At 39.8% G+C, this 24,531-nt stretch overlaps 1 protein-coding gene across 11 annotated transcripts in view; it reads right to left on the bottom strand.

Moving 5' to 3' along the window:
• Nucleotides 1-24,531, bottom strand: part of STAU2 (staufen double-stranded RNA binding protein 2) — a 360,539-nt gene that overhangs the window by 87,876 nt on the left and 248,132 nt on the right. For 10 of the 11 annotated variants that reach the window (XM_062188357.1, XM_062188348.1, XM_062188350.1 and 7 more), the window contains one exon: nt 20,389-20,502. The exons of the other annotated variant lie outside the window; for it this stretch is intronic. In XM_062188357.1, the coding sequence (XP_062044341.1) occupies nt 20,389-20,502 (114 nt within the window). The remainder of the gene's footprint in view (nt 1-20,388; nt 20,503-24,531) is intronic. 11 annotated transcript variants of the gene reach the window in all.

Raw genomic sequence — 24,531 nt, 5'->3', positions numbered from 1 at the left:
TAAATTAAGACGTTTTCAATTATCTGTTGTTTCTTATCCAGGAGCAGCTAATCCTGGGAAAGTACCTATTATCCCACAGAGACACACAAAAGAAGCAGTTTCCATTTCTGTTGGCCACTGAAGGGAGGGAGTGTGTGTACAGAAGTGGGTACAGGGTTCTTTCTAATGGCATTCAAAAGACCACAATTTAAATTATATATTTTGTGAAAAATATTTTCCTAAAATTGGGATTTTTTTTTAGGGCTAGTAATTGAGGGGCAGAACTAACACAAGTTGCTGTAGGGTTTTTCATTATTGCACAATATTTCAGTATTTAGGACTAAATATCCCTTTAGTATAACAATTTAGTATATATGTTCCTAACTAATAAAAAAAATTAAATGACTTGAGCCATTTCATAATAAATAATATCACTAACAGAGCTTTTTTTTTTTTTTTGAGAGGTAGAATGAATAGTGAGAGAGAGAGACAGAGAGAAAGGTCTTCCTTTTTGCCGTTGCGGCCAGCGCATCTCGCCGATTAGAAGCCAGGAGCCAGGTGCTTCTCCTGGTCTCCCATGCAGGTGCAGGGCCCAAGCACCTGGGCCATCCTCCATTGCCTTCCCGGGCCATAGCAGAGATCTGGCCTGGAAGAGGGGCAACATGATAGAATCCGGCGCCCCAACCGGGACTAGAACCCGGTGTGCCGGCGCCGCAAGGCGGAGGATTAGCCTGTTAAGCCACGGCGCCGGCCAAACAGAGCATTTTAATAACATTTATCTCACAGAATTGTGGAAGAATCAGAAAAAAGTATTCCTCCAATTTAGTTGGCTAAATAATTTCTCATTGAACATGACTATTATATATGTCCTGTACCAGCAATTTCCATAATTGCCTTGCATGCTTGTAATTTTCATGGCTCTCCTTGACCAACTGGATGCAACTCAGATTCTTTGTCTTGGTGTCCAAAATGCTTCAAAGTCTGAGATCTATCTCGCATTCCAACTCTTATTCCCAGTAATACCAAAAGACCAATGCTATCCTTCAGCCAAAAGATGTGCCAAACGAATGAGCCTTGCTCTTCCCCTCTCAGTGCCTGGACCCACGCTAGCCCTGCTGTCACATAAATGACTTTCTCTAAACGCCTTTTTCTCTCTTGCCCAGAAGGAGACCTTGTTCATCGTGCAAACGCCACCTTCTACATAGAATTTTCTTACTCAAAATCATTCCTGCCCCATCCCTAAAATTCCCTAAACATTTTTCTGTGTTTCTCATGGGTCAGTTGTTACTTCGTTTCCATTATAGATTTTCTTCCTATCACAATAATTAATTCTTAGGGACAGCATATATTTTTTTGTGTATACCTTTAAATCCATCTATACCCAGCAGGCACTTAATGAAGATTTATTGGATGAATTAACTTTTATGTGATCATAATCTTTTATTCTGAATTATTCTTATTTGGTCAGTTGCTGTAAAAAAAATAACCAGTAGAAACTGCTGCTTTCTGTAACCTCCTTTCAAAAGCAAACAATAGAGACGATTAACCTCTCAATTATAAATTCAACTAGAGGTGAGACTACAGATCAGCCTCATTCATAAACTGAGATGGTAACTCTCCATCAAAAGGCTGACACCAGGAACTGAGCAACAGGCTTCCTTGCCAACCTTGCAACTGTGAAAAGATACACTATCCCCCACAAAGCCTACATGGGGGTTATCGTTTGGCATAAAATATAAACGAATATGTGGTCCACCGAAGTGCTTTACAATGAAGTTTTACTGACTATGTCCTTTACTGCCCTACAGAGGTGGTCAAATTTCAAAACCTACAAATCAATGAAGCTTAAAGTAATAGCATGGACCATTTCCTGGGATGATACATGATTCCTATTTCAGATTTCTATCTTCTACATAAATTGAGAAGCCCAGAATGGAAGAATTAATAAAACAGGACTTCTTTTCATGGACTTGACCTAAACAGTGAATCACAATTTGAAAATTACTCATTTAAAATAACAACATAACATCCAAACACCTTGCAACAGTACTTTTTGGGGGGGCACGTAGGGATGCTGAATAAATATTTATTGAGCAGATGAATAAATGACTTGCTGCCTTTTTATAAGAAAATAAAAACACATTGGCGAGTGATGCAATACAAATATCTGAGCATGTGTGTACTCCAGGGGAAGAAACTGAACTGACATCTGAGAAATGTGCCCCCAGTTTTACAGTGTTTCTGACTCTGTAGAACACCACCCTCCACATAAACTTCATTACTCTGACAGTCCTGGTTGGGTATACAAATTTTGGGTGGACTCAGTCTTTATCAGAATAAAAGCAATAGTCAAAGAGATCCAGAGACAAAAAGACAGAAGTAAGGACATACAAAGAGAAAGAAGAGGAAAGAGAGTGTGACTCATGTCAACATTAAAAATTGGGGACTCTAATTAAGAAAACCTTTGACAAGCATGTTTTGAAAGTGTTATTTTTGTCTCAAGCTATTTTTAAGCATATTTCAAGTCCTATATAAGATCCCCAGACACTTTTATATCAATGAAAGCCCAGAGTGGAAAGCAACGATAGACACTAGTTTAGAAATGACTTCCGATAGTTCCCTACCAGTGGCTACCAGATATGGAAGTTTACTTAAGACAGAGTTGGTAACTTAGCTCAAAGTCCTTCAATAGTGTTTCCCAAGTACTCTTGGGACACAATGTTATTGATCATAGCAATTTTCCCGTTAGTATTTTATGTAAAAAAAAAATGCTAAGTGTCCCAAAACATTCATACTGCTACCAAAACTCTATCCAAGGGATATCTTCACCCTTTCTTCACTGTATTGACCAGGTATTATGTGGATTATACATTACAACTGGAGACAGTGCTTGCGTTTTTCAAAAGCACAGTTTTCAGGAAGCAGCACTTGGTGAGAGGTGACAATGTAGGGCACGAAGAGGCCGCTTCTTTAGTCTCTGGCAGCTCACTTTTGCCACCTAGTGGGCGAGGTAGTTTCAAAGTTAGGTTTTCAGTTTTGTGTAAGGATGATCTCCCTTTAAGATCTAAGAGTCAGAAGTCAGTTTCTTACTAGAAAATCATCAAATGCACTTTTCTTTCATCCTGAGGATGTTACAGTTTAAAACTTCAAGTAAGTTTTCAAACTAGTCTGTGATATGTCTATTGGTTTTCTCTCAAGCCATTGGTTTTCATTATAATGATAAACCCAGAGAATTCGAGGTAAAATATAACTTTTTGGGATACTTCTTAAAAATTTATTTCAGTTATTTGAAAAGCAGAGTGACAGAAAGAGAGAGGAAGACACACACACACACACACACACAATCTTCTATCCTCTGATTTACTTCCCAAACGGCCACAATGGCCAGGGCTGAGTTAGGCAGAAGCCAGGAGCCTGGAACTCCATCTAAGTCTCCCTATATGTGTGGTAGGGCCCAAGTACTCGGATCATCATTGGCTGCTTTCCCGGGTGCATTAGCAGGGAGCTGGACTAGAAGTGGAGTAACTGGGACTGAAACTGGCGCTGTGATATGGGATGCCAGTGTTGTAAGCAGCAGGTTAACCCACTGTGCCACAAAGCTGGCCCCTGGATATGTTAATAATTTGTAACTCTTTAGTGAAAAAGTTAGCTTTTTCTGGGCTCTAATCATTCCCTCTGGCCTTACCCACAGCCTCTCACAAGGCCCATGTTTTGGCTCATTCTTGTTTTTTTAGTTAGGTAAATATCAAATCTACATCTTTATCCCCAATTTCTCAATGTGGCCTCTAAGCTCAAATCTTCTGTTACATACTGAATACCATCTCTGGAGCTGACATTTAATATGTCAGAAACCTAAATCATCATCCTCGAAAAGATTTGGACAGTGGGTCTTCCTTTGGAGACAGTATGGAAGACTTTTCCAGAGCTAGAGTGCAACCCAGGGCTACATATGGCAAAAGAGATTTTTTAAAAATATGTAAAAATTAATGAAACAAGTTAAGGAAAAGGAACAATCGAAAATCAGGATCAGTTTCCTGGGTCAGACAGGAGAAAACATGATGATCTGGAGTTGGAGCAGAGTAATAATGGTGAACAGGAATATGAGGAATTTGAGGCAGGTCACAAGCAAAAGCTAAGAAAATTGGCAGTAAGAAGTCAGAGAGGCTGGAGAGAGTATGATAACTCAAGTCTCTAGGCTAAAGTTACAGTCAAGTGTTAAGACGGTCAAAGACCCTCAGGGATGTGGAAATCCTGGGCCTGCAACTCACCATGACACTTGTTTTTCCACTCTACCTTTGTCTGCAATATACAAACCCCTACTTCCCAGGGCGGGGGTGAGGGTGGGGGGCTGCTGAAGAGTTTCTTGATATCCCTGACCCAAGTAAATTATTGCTTACAGAAATTTTCATGAACATGAATGGCCTTATAACTGAAACTTATATAGCTATTTTAAAAAACATCTTTCATTAAGGTATAATTTATATACTCTAAAATCCATCCATGGTGAGTAGTTTTAGAAATTTAGAAAATTGTAGCCGGCACTGCGGCTCAACAGGCTAATCCTCCGCCTTGTGGCGCCGGCACACCGGGTTCTAGTCCCGGTCGGGGCGCCGGATTCTGTCCCGGTTGCCCCTCTTCCAGGCCAGCTCTCTGCTGTGGCCAGGGAGTGCAGTGGAGGATGGCCCAAGTGCTTGGGCCCTGCACCCCATGGGAGACCAGGAGAAGCACCTGGCTCCTGCCATCGGATCAGCGCGGTGCGCCAGCCGCAGCGTGCCAACCGCGGCGGCCATTGGAGGGTGAACCAACGGCAAAAAGGAAGACCTTTCTCTCTGTCTCTCTCTCTCACTGTCCACTCTGCCTGTCAAAAAAAATAAATAAATAAATAAATTAGAAAATTGTGCAATGGCACCATGATCCATGGTAGAATAACTTCCAATACCATAAAAAGCTCCCCTTAGCTAATGAGAGTTTGTCCATACTCCTTTTTCTCAGGTCAAGGCAATAACTAATATTTTTATCTCTATAGATAATTAGCTTTTTCTGGAAATTTTATATAAATGGAATCATATAAGATGGTCTGTTCTGTCTGGTTTCTTTGTTATAGCATGTTTTTGAGCTTTCATCTATGCTGTAGTATGGATATACTTGATAGTAGTTCAGTAAATCATCCCTGTTCATTGATGAATAGTACTCCTTTGGATGAGTGTAACACATTTTGTTTATCCATTCTCCAGTTGGTGGGCATGTGGGTCCTTTCCAGCTTGTGGCTACTATGAACAATACTGCTATTGATATTTGCATGCAAATCTAATTTTTCTTGGATAGATAACTTGAAGTGGAATTGCTAGAGCATGTGGTAAATTTATGTTTCACTTTTATTTTCCAAAGGGGCTGTCCATTCCCCATTGTAATTCATGAAGGTCCTAGTTTCTCCCTGTCCTCACTAATCTTTGTTATTTTATACATCATCTTAGGGGTATGAAATAGTATCTTACTGTGGTTTTTGCATTTCACTAATGAACATTTTTTTTCTTTATAAATACTTAGTTATTTGAAAGGCAGAGTTACAGATGGGGGGGGAGAGGTGGGGAGGGAGAGGGAGAGGGAGGGGGAGAGAGAGAGAGAGAGAGAGAGAGGTTTTATTCCCTGGATGACCTCCTGTCTCACCTACCCCCTCACCTCCCATCCCACCCCCAGCCCCTCAATGGCTGCAATGGCTGGACCAGGCTGAAGCTTGGAGATTGGAACTCCATTTGGGTTACCCACATGATGTCAGGGGCCCAAGTACTTGGGCCATCTTCCACTGCTTTCCCAGGAACATTAGCAAGGAGCTGGATTGGAAGCGGAGCAGCTGGGATTCAAACCTGCATTTACATGGGATGCCAGCATTGCAGGTTACAACTTAACCCACTATTCCACAATGTCAGCCTCAACACTGAACATCCTCTTAGGTGATTATTAGACAACTGTGTATTTTCTTTGGTGAATTATCTATATTATTTATCCATTTTAATTTTGTTGCCTATAGCACAGATACTATTTGTATATGATCTAGGGGTGGGCATTATGACATAGCAGGTTAAGTCGCTACTTGGGATGCCTGTATCCCATAATGGAGTGTTGTTCAAGTCCCAGCTACTCTGCTTCCAATTCAGCTACCTGCTAATGCACCTGGGAGGCAGCAATGACGGTCCAAGTCTTGAGCCACTGCTATTCATGTGGACGGACCATTTGGAGTTCCTAATTCCTGGTTTTAGCCGGGTGCAGACCTGGCTATTGTGGGCATTTGGAGAGCAAACCAGCAGATGGAAGATTTCTCTCTCTCCTCTCTCCTCTCTCCCCCCATCTATCACTCTGCCTTTCTAATAATAACTCTCTTTCTCATGTACATACATAAATATGTATATATATGTATATATACACACATCTGATCTGTGAACATTTTCTCCTAAATCAGTGGTTCATCTATTCATATTTTTAATTTTGTCTTTGAAGCAAAAAAGTTTTAAGTGTTGTTGAAGCCCAGTTTACCAATTTGTTCATTAATGAATCATGTATTTGATGTGTATCTAAAAACTCTTTGCAGGGGTGGGCATTTGGCATAGTAATTAAAATGCCACTTGGGATCCCACAGTGAAGTACCTGGGTTTGAGCCCCAGCCCAACTTCTTTCCAGCTTCCTGCCAGCGAGCATTTGGGAGGCAGCAGATGATGTTCCAGTGATTGGGTTCTAGCTTGAGTAGCCTGGCCCAGCCCTGGGTACTGTGAGCATGAGGGGAGTGAACCAGTGGTTGGGAGATCTCTGTCACTCTTTCTCTGCCTTTCAACTAAACCGAATAATTTTTTTTAAAACCCTCTCTGATTAATCCATGGTCATAAAAATTTACCCATTATCAAACATAACCCTATTTCTTTCAAAAGTGTTATAGTTTTCTTTAGGTTTCACATTTAAGTCTATTATCCATTTATCATTGATTTTTGCATGCATCATGAGGTAAAGATCTAACTATATCTTTTTTGTACGATCTACAGCATGATTTATTGAAAAGACTATCTTTTCCCCCATTGGATTTCCTTGGCAGTTTTGTTAAAAATTGATTGAACATAAACACAAAGGTTCATTTCTGAGCTCTCTATTTTGCCTTATTTATCTATATGTTTATATTTATGCTGCTAACTAGAATAGTGTAGCTTACAGTGAAACTTAAAAACTGAGAAGTGTAGGTCTTCTAATTTTGTACTTCATTTTCAAAAGTGTTTTACCTATTTTGGGCTCTTTGCATTTCTACGTAAATTTTAGGATCAGCTTGTCAATTTCTACCCAAAGCAGCCTGCTGGGATTTTGATAGGGATTACACTGTCTCTGTAGGTCCACGTGGGGCAAACTGCCAAGTTAACAGCAGTCTTCTAACCCATGAACCCTGAATATCCCTCATATATTGAGATCTTATATAATTTCACCCTACAATGTTTTATTTTTCTGTGTATGTCTTCCACCTCTTGTTTCAGTTGCTTCCTAAGCTTTTTTTTGTCTTTGATACTTTATGAACAAAGTAGACTTCCAACTTTCACTTTGGATTATTTACTTCTAATATACAGAAATACTTATACAATCGATTATACATTGCATCCTGTCCCTAACTTTACTAAACTTGGTTATTAGTCCTAATAGGTGTATTTGTGTTTTAGGATTTTCTACATACAAGATCATGTCATCTGCAATTAACTGTTTTGCTTCCTCTTTTCTAAGCTACATACCTTTTGTTCTCTCTCTTTTACTTTCCTTCTTTTCCTTGCCTTATTGCACTGGCTACACTCTCTAAAACAATGTTGAGTAGTAAAGACAGCAGACATTTTTACCTTGTTTTTAATCTTAGTCAATAAAAACATTCAGTCTTTCACCATTAAGCCATTACCTGTAGGCTTTTCACAGATGCTCTTTATCAAATTAAGGAAATTCCCTTCCATTTCCAGCTTGTTCAGTTTTTAACTTAGGAATGAATGTTTGATTTTTTCATGTCTTTTCTGTGTCTACTGAGATATTTGTGTGGGCTGTGTCTCTATAAATATGGTGTATGAAGTAACTGATTTTCAGATGTTAAACCAAACTAAATAATGATCCTAATATATGCAACTTGATGTTGTTCACAGTTTCTAAGGCTCTATTCACTTTTTTCATTCTACTTCCTCTCTGCTATCCTAACTGGATAACTTTTTTGGTCTACTTTAAAGTCCATATGTCCATTCTTCTGCCACCTCAAATCTGTTGAATCACTCTAATGAATTTTCCATTTCAGTTCTTGTATTTTTCGACTTTAGACCCTTTGACTTTTTTTATTTAAAAATAATCTCTTTTTTTACTGAGAGTCTCTGCTTGTTGAGTCATTGTTCCTTTAGTTCCTTGAACATACTATAGTTGACAAGGTCAACATTGTGTCCACTCAGAAACAATTCCCAGTGACTGTTTTCCCCTGAGAATTGGTCCCCCTTTTTGCTTTTATGTATGTTCTAACTTTTTATTTAAACCTGAAATTTTAGATACTACATTGTCACTGCAGTAATTCTGGATGTCACTCTTCTCGCTTCAGGGTTGTTCTTGCTGTGGTTTTCTTGTTTATTAATTTATCTGAATCTGTGGAATGTATCTCACTCATAGTACATGACTGCAAATTATCTGTACTCAGTTTTAAAACTTGTTTTTATTTTTAAATCTGGCTCCCTAAGATTCCCTCCTGTGTCTGCACAACTGAGTGACCAATGACTGATCAGTAGTTGTGCTAAAATACCCTAAACCAGTAAAGCTTCTGTCCTCTGCCAATGGATCTGTGGATTAGGGAGCACACTAAAAGTTAAGTTTTCAAGTCTGCTCTGATATTTATTTTCTGCCAAGCCCTTTTGTATCTCCTCTGCATATGTGCAGAATTTCAGACATCCAAGGCGTTGAGATCCTCTCTGATCTCTTTTACACAGGTATGAAGCCTTTTGGTTAACTAGGAATATGTAGTAAGTATTGCTGGGATATTTCCCCAAATCTCCCTGATAAATTGCTGGCAAGCCTGATGGTCTGTTGTTGCCTCCAATCCAGACTGTCATCTTACTCAATGAGCTGTAGACTTTCTTATGTTTTTTCTACCAACATGTCTACTGTTACTCACACTGCTGGTGGACATGAGGCCTTCATACTTCTCTTCATATCAATCAAGGTTACTTCTTCAATGAAACTGCTTGATTTATGGCTTATCTTGAGCTTGTAGAATATCATGCTGAGTCTGGAGGTGTGGGGTGGGAGTACCCCAGGCAGGAACATCACACTATCCTAGTTTTCTTACATGAAACTCAGTAGTTCTTCTATGAATGAATGCTTCTCAATTTGTTGAATGCCTTCTATCAACTTTCGGAGTCCTAAAGTTGCTGTTTTTGACATTTTTGTCCAGTTTTATTACAGCTTGTTGAAAAGAGGATTTGTGCAGCTCTCACTCTGATTTTTTTCATTTTTTTCTTACTCAGCTAGTTACCAAGGTATGTTGATTCTTTCTCTACAATGTTCCTAAGGGGGAGTGCTGCTTTTCTTACTGTATTCAGAGTCATATCCATCAAGGTAACTGGCATCCATTCCTCTGTTTCTAGGATAGATGCTCTCCTCCCCATCAGAGTCCTGCATCTGGCTGCCATATTGACCTTACAGACACACGCATAATCATATCCCTTCTTCCTGACTAAAGAATGACTGTTTGCTGCAAGGAATATAAATTTCATACTGATAAGTCTAGCTTTCAGGAATATGGTCAACTGCCTTGGTCTCATGTAAAATCATTTATTTTTGGAGTTCCAGCCAAGTTGAGTTTTTCTTCCTCTGCATATATTTTGCCAATCTTTATGTTTCCACCTTTTCTCATGTAGTTTACCCCATGTGAAATGCCCTTACAATTTGTGTTTCAATTCTGGCTCATCAACTCTTAAACAATACTTAACTCAGTGAATTCTTCTGTTCTTCATCATTCCTATATTCCATAGCTTTCAACATTCATATATGCATAGATTTTAGAATATTTCTGATATAAAAATCATATTAATTTGCAGTTGGTCCTCAATTACCTTCTGTATATATCTTGTTTCTCCAACTTCTCCCATCGACCCCTCTTTAAGATTTTATTTTTTGTACCTTCTGTCTCCAACTTTTAACTTCACTCAATTTGAGGGTTTTCTTTATTTACAAAATAGGAAGTACAAAATAGGAAATTCTGGGAGATCCTAAAAATCATGGACATGAGGCTATGATGGCAGGGATGATAAGTAGAGCAGCAACTATTTGCCACCTGATATAAAAGACTTTAAACATTTTAACTCATGGTACAGTATCAGACACACAGCGGGTATCAATTCTTCCACAAATAGATTGATATTATCTGGATTTTATAATAGCTGTAGAATAAACTGTCTATAAAATGAAATTCTGTCACCCTTGGTCAGTTTTAGATTTGGGGAGAAATATGAGAACAATGAGTCTCTGCAACGTCAGGTGCAGACAAGAAGAGTGAACGGTCAGAAGCCAACAGTCAGGTAAGCATTACCAGGTCTAAGCGACAAAAGAACTGGTCAGCTAAGACAAACCAACAGTGCAGACCGCAGGTAGGTAGCCAGGAGTTAAGAGTTCAGGGTGAGTGGGTAGGATCAGCCAGACAGATGTTAACAAAATTATGGGTAAGGATGCCCTCAAAGAGTCATCTAGGAAACAGAAACATATCAGCAAGGAGACTCTGCCTGACACACAACCTTCCTCCTAAGTTGAAAATTTTCTTATATATTTCCTACTACAGCAGAAACCTATGGGAAGGCATAACCTCTCTCTGCAGGTGATGTTAGATGGACCAGAGTGAAAGTCATGAACATCAATCTTTTAGAGAAAAAAATATCAGTGTAGGTCTTGGTGGAATGATGACCCTCCTAACCAAACAGCAGTGACCCAAGCCAGGTTTGTGGTAGCATATCACTGTGCCATCTATAAAGGGTACCAGAGACAATTTTTATCATTACCTTGCCCTTGTAATTTAATTTCAAAGATGTTAGGTATTTTAGGGTTTAACAATGCCTTCAATTCCTTCCATTAGATGATGCAAAAAAGAAGCCAATTAACCACAGAGTATTTTAAAAATATGTGATCTAAAAAGGCATTAACTGCCAACATAGAAATGAAGAGAGCAGGCCAAATAACTGTTAGCAATGAAAAGAATAATATTAAAAAATCTGAAGTATAACCTGTAACCGGTTTGTCTAAAAAAGAGTTTTGGACTTGGGGAAAGGCATGACTTAATTGAAGGTATATTGCTTAGGGAGAGAAAGTTACTGTTTTTCAGCTTTAAATAGTGTAATAAATCATACACAACACCATAATCTGAGTTTACAAGGAAGGTAATACTTTTTAGGTTGTAAAAGTGACCTCCAGTGGGCAATAAGGCTCTCAAATCTGTGGCCTAGGGAACTATATTCCATTGATCGTCACTTTAAAAAAGTCTATATAGGCAACAGTTTTCCATTATAACTTTCACATCCATTTAGTCAATTATGTACATATGGTATTTATTGGTTTAATAATGTATCTGGTTATGATTCATTAGTGTGAACTGCTAACAGAAAAGTTTTTAGAATAATTCCCCAATGATCTTCAAACCAACTTCAAAATACAGACATACAGAATACTAGGCATACTAAATTCCTTCCTAAATATTTTTAATTTAGAGGAGACATTAAGAATTAGAATACTGAATAAAAATTGAGAAATTACTGATGTGGACCATGTAGGAAGGTTGAAAATTGACATAAATTATTAGAAAACACTTTGAGTTCTATTTATACTTTAACTTGTCTTCTATGAGATCATGAACATGAAATTACCTTCAAAGAGATAACCTGTTATAGACACTGAGCTACAGGTAAACTGAGCTACAGATTAAATAAGCAAATGAAGTCTTTTTTGTGTAGCTGGGAAAAGTCAGTTTTTTTTTTAACCTAAAATTTCACACTTTTTGCTGATTAAAATAGCTGTTATTCATCATTTAAGGGGAAAAATGGGAGAAAGAAAGCAGTAAGTAAGTTCGTGGCTTTTGACTATAGTCCAAAATTATTTTATAGCTCAAATTAATAAGTCACTTGTGTGCACAATATCATTGGATATATGCAACCTCTTAGAAATGTGGTCATGCTGCACTAAGCATAAATGAAATTATGAGTCAGTTATAAAATACATAATATTCAATCTTCCCACTACCTTTCCCTATAACTCACTGTTGGTCCTGGAAACTGCTTATGCATCTGAAATGAAAGAAGTAAAAAATCACTATGGGAACAACCGAATATTCCTTGTTACCTAACACACACACACACATGCCCCAGTCCAGCTTATGAAGTGTTTCTAAATGGGATTCCAGCAAGCAGACAGAAGTGACCTTTGCTGCAGGCAAACTTCCTTTCAATGCTCTGATGAATACTGATGAAGACAGACTTATTTATTATTCCCTTAGAGAATAAAATTGGTTTCCATTGTAGAGTAAATAAATCCAAAATTCACCGTCAAGTCTAACTGTGCTATAACATGGGCAATATTTCCAGGAAACTGGCTCTTTTCTGAAAGAGAATGAACTCTGAATGACCATGTTTAAGGTAGCATTTGAAACAAAATTCGCAAAGTGAATGCCTAATGTCTTCCTTCCAATTCTGGGATTGCGTTGGCAAAGTATTTCAGTAAAGAAACAAATAGTAAATATTTTAGGCTTTGCAGGCAATGAGGGCAGCCTCTGTTGTAACTACTCATCTGGCTCTTGTAGTGGGAAAGTGGCCATAGGCAACACTTAAATCAGTGGTTATGGCTGTGTCCCAGTAAGGTTGTACTTGTGGGTACTAAAATTTGAACTCCACGTAATTTCCATAAGCCATGAAATATTAATCTGATTTGATTTTTTTCAACTATTTCAAAAAGTAAAAGCCATTCTTAGTTTAGGTGGTCATAATGTGCTGACTCCAGTTTCAGCCCATCAATCAATACATAATACCTATCCAGTGGTTGAGAGAAGTTTCTGAAGATGTTTCCTGCTATAATGCTTTTTGAAGGTATGACTGTATTCCTTAACTTCAAAATATATTTGTGTAAATGGAAATTTTATAAAATAACGAAGAAACTTCAGGTCTATAGTCAAGGGGTAAGTTTTGGAGGAAATATTTTGAAATATAAAAACCAAAAAATATGAAAGCACTTTCCCAAAACTAACACTAAAGTTCATTAGCCTTTTTAATTTATCTCTTTTGGCACCCTAATTCATAAAAAGTAACAAAAGCCAAGTTAAATTTTGGATTCTGGCAGCTTCAGGGCCACCTAGAAGCTGCCACTAACAGTCATTACATCCAGTCATTCCATCTCCCACAACACATGGCGCTATGGCTGAATACTGAGCAGGCAAAGAGCTGAAGTTCAAAATGTACACTCATCTGTGGAACATGAAGAAAGCCAGGGCCCACTGCAGTTGCCTCAAGGATGATGACATGGTATCTGTCATTAGGCAATGCCACCTAGTCATGTCTTTTACATTAGTAAGGCATTTTATTTGTCTTGGGTAATTATTGCTCGAACCTGTGATGTTCACGCCTCTCTAGACTCCGAGGAATGCATGATGAAGGACGACATCATTCAGTGAATACTGACTTGCATACGACGTGACAGAGGATGGAATCAGAAGGCAGCTCCTGCTACCTGAAGAAGGTAACTTAGGAATCCAAGACTCGTATGCAGGCAGGGTGCCCTCAAATGCATGACGGGTTAGAAAAATTAAAAGTTATGAACAGTGCAGAAGAACTAATGGACAACATATAATGGATTCCTAAGGGCAGTCACATTGTACTCAGAAGGAGTACATGTGGACTCCTTCTGAAGGAGTGGATCCTTTCACAAAAGCCGTCCTGACAGGGCCACCATCAGAGAAACACATTCCATTTCTCTCACTGATTTTATCAAATGATTCTAGCTAATCCAAGTCTTCTAGTTTTCTTTGCATTTCAATTTAATCCCACCCTAGAAACACATACTGAGTGCCTCCTAAACACCACAGCACAAGATTACCAAGGTGAAACACGGCTCTAACAGGGTTAACAATGGCTAATGTAAAAATACTCCTTAAGCACAACTTGGGGAGAGTTTTTTCTCTCTCTCTCTCTCTCTCTCTCTGGGAAAGGCCTATTGACCAGCAAGACGTCTTGGTTGGATCTGATAAATACGCAAATTAAAGTTCCCCTGTAAGCAAGGAGAAAAGACCCAGGAAAGCAAAGACAAAAATGTGAGACAGCACAGACATGGTAACCCAATACCATAAGAGCATAAGTATGGGTGTAAACTAAATAGAGAGTAAAGAGCAAAGTATGAGACTGGAGACACACAACGTCTCTGATTTCATCCCATTGACCTGTGCTATCCAAAACACAGGTGGCTACTGAACACCTGAAAGATGGCAGACAAAATTAAATGTATTATTATTGAAAAATATACCCTGAATTTCAAGTATTAAAGAAAAGTAAGATATCTCAATAATCTTAAAAGCTGATTGCATGTTGAAATTATATTTTAGGCCAGCACTGCGGCTCACTAGGCTAATCCTCCGCCTGTGGCGCCAGCACCCCAGATTCTAGTCCTGGTTGGGGTGCCGGATCCTGTCCCGGTTGCTCCTCTTCCAGTCCAGCTCTCTGCTGTGGCCTGGGAGGGCAGTGGAGGATGACCCAAGTGCTTGGGTCCCTGCACCCGCATGGGAGACCAGGAGGAAGCACCTGGCTCCTGGCCGCGGATCAGCGCAGCAGGCCGGCCGCAATGCACCAGCCGCAGCGGCCAAAGTGGGGGGTGAACCAATGGCAAAAGGAAGACCTTTCTCTCTGTCTCTCTCTCTCTCACTGTCTAACTCTGCCTGTCCAAAAAAAAAAAAAAAAAAAAAATTATATTTTAGATATACTGGGTTAAATAAAACATCAAAATTAATTTTAACTATTTTTTGTTTAATGGCTATTAAAAATTTATGTAGCATTCTATCCCTTATGTAATAGTCCATGTGGTTGATTCCTCAACAACCAGTTCACCCCAGCATTTATACCAGCAGTGGTGTCATTTCTCTTTCATGCAACCAACCCAATCCAGGTCTATGAGCTGTGCAGGAAAGACAGCCAGAGGGTTTTCTAGTTCAGATATCTTGGACCAAGACACAAGACCAGATGTCTCTTTTTGGATGTGTCTGTCTTGCCTGTGACACAGAGAGCTACTGTGGCCTTCTGTGAGTCACAGGGTGAAGTGCAGTATGACAGAGCCAAGATATGGAAACAACCTGAGCCCTTGCTGACATCACTGAGCTACTTTATCAAACAATCCTGAAGTTTACTCTTCCTTTGAACTTCCTGTTAGATGAGCTAATGAAGTTCCTTATTATTTAAGCCTGAATGAGTCAGGTTTTCTGTTATTTGTAGCCAAAAGCATCCTGGCTGAAACACTCCTAGACTATAATTACAAGTATAAGGGAATACAGATATTATTTAAGACCAATTAGTACTGCAAAATTTCTGCACATAGTCTACAAGCAAGCAATATACCATTGTTTTGATAATATGTTTGGATAATATGTAAGAAGACCTTTTTACATTTAGTCTTAAAATAACATATCATTGTAAGACTTTATGGCATAATTAGGTAAAGAGACTTAATCAGAAAATAAACTATAATCAGAACTTATTAATCAAAAGAAGAATGAAATACCCATTAGATTTATAAACTGTTACCCTTAATCACTGTCCTTTTGTTGAGAGGAATGACCTGAATCCTATTCAAAGCACACAACAATGATTGAGAAAAGCTCAACTTAATTTTACTATCTGGACATAAACCTTAAAAAGTAGTATAGCAAATACAGTTGCTATAGTAAAAACTCTTGAGAATTACTTTGAGAATTAAGCAAAATAACGTATGGAAAGCTGAGTGTAGTTCTAGTATATAGTAAACGCATTACATAAAAATGTGATTGTTTATTTTCCCTTGTAGAATTGTCAACTTTTTATTCTAAGTATTGTGTCAAATATGCATTGTCATTTACGTGACAATCTTGCTTTTGTTGACTAGAAGGCACATACAGTAAAGTCTAGCAGACAGATGTTATATTTCTTTGGCTAGTTCCAGGGTGCTTGATTAAGTAGTAGACTTATTACTTCATGATTATAGTTATTTCAAGCAAGCAAGTTCCAGACTTACCTAAACACATAAAGGGAGACAGCAGCAAACTATAATGAATTAAACTAAAGTACTTTTACTAAGCTGTATCTACTCACCCAAACTTTGTGACACTTGTGATACAATCTGAATGAAGATTAATAAAAAAAAAAAAAAAAAAGCCAGGGAAGGAAGTTTATGACTCTGAAGACTGTGGAGCTGTGACTGTAAAGGAGGCAGAGAGGAAGAGGTGCTCAGTGATCCCCACAAGTGATGAAGGGGGGTGCTCGGCTTAGCAATTAAGACACCCACATCCCCTATCTGGTCCTGGCTCTGTTCCTGGTTCCAGCTTTCTGCTAATGTGCACCCCAGGAGGCAACAGATGATGGCTGAAGTAACTGGGTCCCTGTTACTCCCATGGGAGACTAGGATTGTTCCCAGCTCCCAGTTGTAGTCTGGCCCAGCACTGGCCAATTGCAGCTATTTGGGGAGTGAACCACCATGTGGACTGAATCAATCACTCTCTCTCTCTTCCTCTCCCTCTCAAATAAATGAATAAATGAAGTGATGAAGAAAAATGTAGAAATGGTATCAAGCCAAAAGAAGAGAGTAAAGAACAATTAATGAGTTACAACAATCCAGAGGTTTCTAAAACATTTTTTTGTGCTATTCCTAAGAAGTTTTTTTTTTTTTAATTTTTTTAAAATTTATTTTGAAAGTCAGAGTTAGAGACAAATAGAGAGAGACAGAGATCTTCCATCACCAGTTCTCTCCCCAGTTTTCTGCAAAGGCCAGGGCTGGACCAGGCCGAAGCCAGGAGCTTCATCCAGATCTCCCATATGGGTGGCAGGGGTGCAAGTATCTAAGCCATTTTCAGCTGCTTTCCCAGGCCACTAGCAGGGAGCTGGATCAGAAGTGATGCAGCTGGGACACGAACCAGAGCTCATGTGGGATGCCAGCATCGCAGGTGGCGGCTTTAATTCTCTATGCCACAACACCAGCTCCCAAGAATTTTGTTTTTAATAATATACAAGATCCAATGTAACTTTAATCTCCACATAGGGTATACTGAAAATATTGACTGGAGTCCTCACTAGCTCAATCTAAATGTGTTTTTTATGCGATTCATAAATAATGATGATCACTCATTATTGAAACTATCCTGAGATCAACAGTTTTTAAATTTCACAAGACAACTGGCTCACCAAGGACCAAGACTGAAATTCATTATCTTTGTAAACTCCAGAGTCTAATGGAGTTCTCCCACACAGTTGTTCACAGTTAGCACACAGGTGCTAAAGAAGTGAGTATGTGGGAATGTAAAGTATATTTTGGTTCTGGACAGTTAAACATTCTAAACCAACGTACATTTCTAATATAACATTTGTTGTGATGAGTAAAGGAAACACACACATAACAGACTGTTAGAGACACCATGGGGACCTCCAGCAAATCCAGACTGAATGACCGCCCCTGTCTAAATGAGAACTCAAAGCTCCCAAATGGAAACTCTGGCCTGCAGACCTTTTCCCTGAAGTCCGATAGGGGTGAGTGTAGGCCACTTTTGGATACTAATCGTTATTTTAGGAAGTCTGAAGCAGGCCTTCCCAATTACTGGCAGCGGGACAAGCACCAAACCAGGCCACAGGTTAAATTCAGTGTGTCCCAATGTGGATCCAACACCCCCAAGAGTGCACGAGAGGCAAAGAGATGACATTCTTCCACGTTTCCTTGGGGTCAGTACTGCATTTAGTAACTGATAAAGCAATGAATCCAGCGTTCTTTTCCTTTAAAGTTGGGTTTACTCAGTCATTATCCACAGCCAATCAAATGTACTCTTTTTAGAGCACAGTTTATAAGTTTGACAAATGTGTGCAGTTGTATTTCCACCACCACGATCAAGATACAGCACACGTCCATAACCCCAGTAAATCCCTCATGACACTTTTGAGTCAATCCCACTCCACAGTCCCAGCCCCTGGCAACCACTGATCTGTTTTCTATCCCCATAGTTTTGCTTTTTTCCAGAATGTCCTAAAAATGGAATCTACAGAATAGAAGCCAGGTTCCAAAAAGGTAGATACAAAGTTCCACAGCTAGTTCTGGGCAAAGCTGAGTTTGAGCCGTTTCCACTCCCAGTCCAGTGTTCTCTATAGCAACACACTGCCTCCATGAGCAGCAGGCTGCTCTCCTCAGATGTCTGGGGTGGGTCATTGGTGTACTCTCTCTTTCTCTGCTCAGCCTCAGAACTTTGAAGGCTGGGTATCCCATACCGCTCTTGCCATTTGTTTCTGCCATGAGTGGATACAGAGACAGATACAGAGATGGCCATACTTGCCAAATTCAAAGTGGTGCAGTTTCTAGATTGTAAGCTCCAGAAGAACAAGAACCAATTCTAAAATTCTCACCATGTATCCTCAGCACATAGCACATGCACAGAGCACGTAATACTTTCTGTAAGGTAGAGTTCAGGCCGTGCCTCAGATCTCCTCTGTAGCAATAATTTTAAAAGTCCCAAGAAGCACTAATCTCTAAGTGGCTCTCCAGATCAACATGCAGTAACTTTTTATTTTTGGTTAGGATCACTAACCAGGAGCAGGAAGATCAGTTATAGAACCATAAAACAGCAGTACCAGAATGGATCTTATAAGTCATCTAACCCAACTCCCTCATTTAACAGAGTTGCAAGGAGGTGACAGAACGCACGCACCCAGGGAGCTGCAGCTGTATTCTGCCACAGTTAGTTCCTGAAACTTAGATTTTCTAACTATCAACTAGCTGCTCATTCCCGAGCATCGCAGCATCTCCTCAGCAATCAACAAACAATGAGTGGAAACCCACAATGGAGAGGTGTACCCTGAAGAATATTTTCTGAGGTTCTGTTTGAGTTGGATGAAGATAATTCATGAGTTTGAGAAGATACACTAAGGTATTCTTTTATTTTCTCCATGCAAGAGGCACTACTACTCAAACAGGAGAAAAAAAGATTAGTCAGAGACCATTAGACTGAGCCCTCAGATTTGCTGAACAATGGAAGTGAACATGGGTTATGACAGTTCTAAACTTGTATGGTTAATTTAGAAAGCATAGCTGGTTAGGCACATGTAAACTGTGTAGGTCTATTAACTCTGACTCCAAGTTGGAAATTCTATGACCTAGATCATTAGTTTAGTCTCATGTGATGATTATTTTAATTGAAAATATATATTATAAACAGGATGTCATCTCTTGCTGCTATCTAAACAATCAAAGGAATGTGTTTATGAAGAAACAATGTACTTCACAGATTTTCAGCTTCACTTCAGAAATTAAACTTTAGAAGTAAAAACAACAACACTGGAACTTCATTTCAAAAACATCTCACGTTATGGGAATAAGCTGATGGTTCTGAACATTCACAGGGTTATTTTACATTCATTCTGTCACAGAAAAACCCTTCAGCAGAACCAAGGTAGTATATTATAGTGAGACTCCAGTGTTACACTATTCTATGGATCCTTCATTTCACATATGATTATTAAAAGTAAAAATAGCTTGTGGGGCAATTTTTTCTTCCTTAGAAAATAATCTTATACATTTAAATTAGTGATGAACTACAAATGAGAAATCTAAAATAATTTAAGTCTCCTAAGATAACAGTTTCCCGGCTGGCGCCGTGGCTCACTAGGCTAATCCACTGCCTGGCGGCGCCGGCACACCAGGTTCTAGTCCCGGTCGGGGCACTGATCCTGTCCCGGTTGCCCCTCTTCCAGGCCAGCTCTATGCTGTGGCCAGGGAGTGCAGTGGAGGATGGCCCAAGTCCTTGGGCCCTGCACCCCATGGGAGACCAGGATAAGCACCTGGCTCCTGCCATCAGATCAGCGCGGTGCGCTGGCCGCAGCGCGCCAGCCGCGGCGGCCATTGGAGGGTGAACCAACGGCAAAAGGAAGACCTTTCTCTCTGTCTCTCTCTCACTGTCCACTCTGCCTGTCAAAAATAAAAAATAAATAAATAAATAAAAATAAATAAAAAATAAAAAGATAACAGTTTCCCAAGACAATTTTAATTTTGGAAAAGTCTGGAAATGGTGCTAGTGGGTAAATGTATTAAGAAAAGCAAAGCTGTATGTGTGCACATAGCTTCCACTCTGATGGCCTCGGACTTCTCAGCTGGGCCATCATGCAGCAAAACAGCAGTGGCACATGATACCTGGTCATGGCTGGCTTCAATGGAGCTTCCAATACCATGGAAAGTCATCTGCACAGGGGCTAAGGTCAGACAGGTCACACACTCTTTGCCACTTTGTCTATCACAGTAGTGAACCTATAACAGAACACACGCAATCTGCTGAACACGATTTTCAAGAGGGAGCCAGTTGCAAAAGGCCCTTTTTCAAAGGGTTTAGATTGCAATAAAAATTCAAATAATTTGTGCAGAATACACTTCAAATATTTCAAACCTTACTGAAATCCTGCTATTTCTATGGAAAGTCCATTAATTTCATCTTAAGTGGTTTTTTTGTTTGTTTGTTTGTTTTTGTTTTTTAGGTTTTTAAAGGACTTTAGGAAATGCTACAAAAAGCACTTTATGTATAGCTAGGTAAAACCATTCAGAACTAAATGCTACATCTATCTTTAAGGTCAGGTTGTTCACAAGGCATAATGCATACAGGATTCAAGCACAAGCAAAAGTCAAAGTTCATTTGGTTCTGATGGAACTTTACCAACCTGAGTTGTCAGTCATCTTTGACTCCATGAGTATGTGACTGCTACTTAATTGGTAATGACATTTCCTCTTTTTCTATGTTATAGTCCCTACAAAATCACTGTTTTTTATATATACATATATACAAATATATAATATATAGTGATATATATCACTATATCATGCCGTTTGAAATTTTTGACATTACAGTCAAATTGAATTAAACTGACATGATTTGTAAAGTGCAGGGCAAAACAAAGTTACTACAATATTATTCTTCCTTTAAACACAACTAGCCATGATTAAAACCACATGTAAGACCCTCTATATCAGAGGCAGGGGATAAGGGGGTGGGTGGGATGAGTCCTCTTCTCATTAAGAAAATTTCCATCCTTTCATTTATATACTTCCAAAAAAAGTTCTTTTAGTGCTCTTTTCTTATTGTAAGTTAATAAAGTCACATGAGCACTGCTTCTATGATAAACTGGTGAAAATATGCCTATAGAACGCAATGGGAGTCCTACTAATCATATTTAGAAGGAAAACTGGCTTAATTTGTTAAATGTATATAAATTTAGGCTAAAGGCTTAGGTGAGAAAATTGAATTCGTCAGGAAGAAAATTAAAGCACATATCAAGTCCTTGTCTGAGGTTTTCTTTTAATTGCTGCCTAATGTGCACAGACCTTTGCAACAGAATACGGACCATCTTTATGCTGTCTTGTCTACTATGGATCCAACTGAAAATCACCACAAAACAAATCCTAGTCTAATGCTTGAATAATTCCACTTTTCTAAACCAGCTGGGTTGCTTAGAATGGCCATCATTTTCCCTAGGGGTGGAGAAATATATCCTTCTTGGGAATCTATAAAACACAGTTTTAGGCTAAAATCAAGTCAATATAAAAGCCTTATTTCCAAAGTACTGTAAAGATTTTGTTATAAAAACATTTTTTCCATGTTAACCTTGGGGAAAGAGATTTGACAACAGATTTAATTCACTGTACTATAGCCCCTGAGCACACCGAAAGCTCAGTGTATCTGAGTTCAAGAATGTGGAAGTGTGGTTTACTATGCATCAGCTTAGTATGATGGGGAAAAATGAAACTTATCACCCAACAGGTTTATGCAGAAGCCAATAAATGGTGACACTGTAACAGCTACAGTTCACAACCATTTATGGTACAGTTAAAGTATTATGGCTGATATAGGGCTATTATAAAACATGCCCTTTTAAAATTTAATAAAATATAATCACCCTTTTGACACCAATTGAAAGCCTGCGTGAAGGACATGACACAGAGTGACACTGAACACACCTACATGTCAACAGGCTCACTGCAGCTCTATTCTTTCTCCTTGAGAACGAAAGGCAGAAAGTGCAAACATACAACAACAATTTCAGTCGAAAAGATAGGTTTTAAACTTCATTTCCATCAGTGGTTTACACACCACTATTGAAGAGGCTTCAACTTTTCTCCTACCTGTATGCAACTGACTATGAGCCCGCAAGTACCTAATAAAATTCCACACATCCTCCAGACATTTAGTGTCAGTGTACATACACTAGGAAATTTCAGATAGTTCATGGAAAATGCATGTCAGCTTTTAGTTCTGTTTTCCCAGGAACTTGCTGAAGCTCCCTTTTGTGACTCATACGTGAAAGACGAACGCACAATTAGCACACAGCTCCAAGATGTAGTGGCACCCAGCGTTGTGCTAGAGAATGCAAGGTGTCCTTCAACGACACCCCCCCCCCCCCCCCGCTCCAATAATTCTCATCTGAGCACTTGGCTGCTCGGAAGAAAGATCACACTTCCTGGGCCCCCTTGTAATCCTGATTGATCATCTCACCAAGTAGAGTGTGAAGCAAAGAATTCTGCGGCAGCTCCCTGGAAACTGTAAAAATTAGATTTCAGCTGTGTGCCCTTCACTCTTCTTTAACCATTTTGCAAAGCTGATGCTTGGCATCTAGATTATCACCATCTTTGACCATGAGGACAAGGACCAAAACCTATATTTGGTAGAGTGGTCAGTTACAAGGAACTTAGGTCCCTGAAGACTTCACCATGCCAGTCCTACAAGGCACACTGATGGACCTTTACATGAGCAAAATATAACCTCTATTCTGTTTAAGTCACTTTAAAAAAATCACTCATGGCTGGTGCCGCGGCTCACTAGGCTAATCCTCTGCCTTGTGGCGCTGGCACACCGGGTTCTAGTCCCGGTCGGGGCACCGGATTCTGTCCCGGTTGCCCCTCTTCCAGGCCAGCTCTCTGCTGTGGCCAGGGAGTGCAGTGGAGGATGGCTCAAGTGCTTGGGCCCTGCACCCCATGGGAGACCAGGATAGGCACCTGGCTCCTGCCATCAGATCAGCGCGGTGCGCTGGCCACAGCGCGCCAGCCGCGGCGGCCATTGGAGGGTGAACCAACGGCAAAAGGAAGACCTTTCTCTCTGTCTCTCTCTCTCACTGTCCACTCTGCCTGTCAAAAAAAAAAAAATCACTCATGAGAGATCTTAATCTCAGTGAGACTTTTCCAATTGCCCCAGAATTGATACCAGAACCCAGAACCAACAATAAAAGAGCTCAGAGAGCTGGCAACATTTAAAGCTAAGGCCTTATTTTCTACTCTGGTTCCCTTTGTAGGAATCAGCACTATCGGTCCAACCACAAATACACAGAGGAACAAGGGGTGGGGAGGTGAACAGGAGGGCATCACCTGGATTGTCCAGTCTTAGGAGAAATACAGTATTTCCTGTGAGAGCTCTAACAGAACATCTGATAGTGGGAGAACTGGAACGAAAGGAAGAATAACATTCCATTCCTGGTGGGCGGCCTGCTAAGAACTAAACCTGTAGGTTCCCTTTGACTGAGTCTGATATGTGCCCCTGGAGCTTTGGAAGAATATAAACTATATATAAAGACTAGGCCTGGAGACACCTGAGAGCTTGCTAAAAGAGGCCAAGGCACATAGGATACCTGAAAAAAAAAAAAAAAAAAAAAAAACAAGAAGGATGGAAGACATGCTCACCTCAGATCTCCATGGCTCTTGGAGGGAATAAGAGAATTTCAAAAGAAGCCAAGCAGCTATTCAAGCTAACCAAAGTGACACCCACCAATACAGGGGGTCAGTGGTATGGACTGGGAAAGCCCAAAGGAAACATGGCTGCTCCTGAGGGCCAGAGAGAGCTGGGAGAAACTGACCTTGGCCTCAAGAAAGTCACAGACACTGTCAACGTGGAAACTAGCAGCAGATGGAAACTAGGCTGGGAACCCCCTTCCCCTACCTTAGTTCCCTACAAATAACTCAGGATGAGAGGAGTAAGGCCATGAAGCCAATGTAGGTTATGGAGGAAGGTGTCTCAGAATCAGGTCAAGCTCTGAGCCACCAACCTCAGACACTCAAAGATACTGGAGAGAAGAGCAGAGAGAGAAGCCGATGTCTACCCTTCTGCCTCTAAATCTCCTGAGCCACAGTGAATGGCTTGCAACAGGGAGACATGAACTTGGTTTTACACTGAACTGCACTAGATGTTTTTAAACAAATAACTACAAAACTATGGGATCTGCCCAAGGTATCATAAATGGCCATGAATAGGAGACTTGACAGAGCACACAGGAAAGCAATGAGTAGATTTACACACCATCA

The sequence above is a fragment of the Lepus europaeus genome, chromosome 4 (assembly GCF_033115175.1).
Source record: "Lepus europaeus isolate LE1 chromosome 4, mLepTim1.pri, whole genome shotgun sequence".
Taxonomy (NCBI): Eukaryota; Metazoa; Chordata; class Mammalia; order Lagomorpha; family Leporidae; genus Lepus; species Lepus europaeus.
This window is presented reverse-complemented; position numbering and strand designations above follow the sequence as displayed.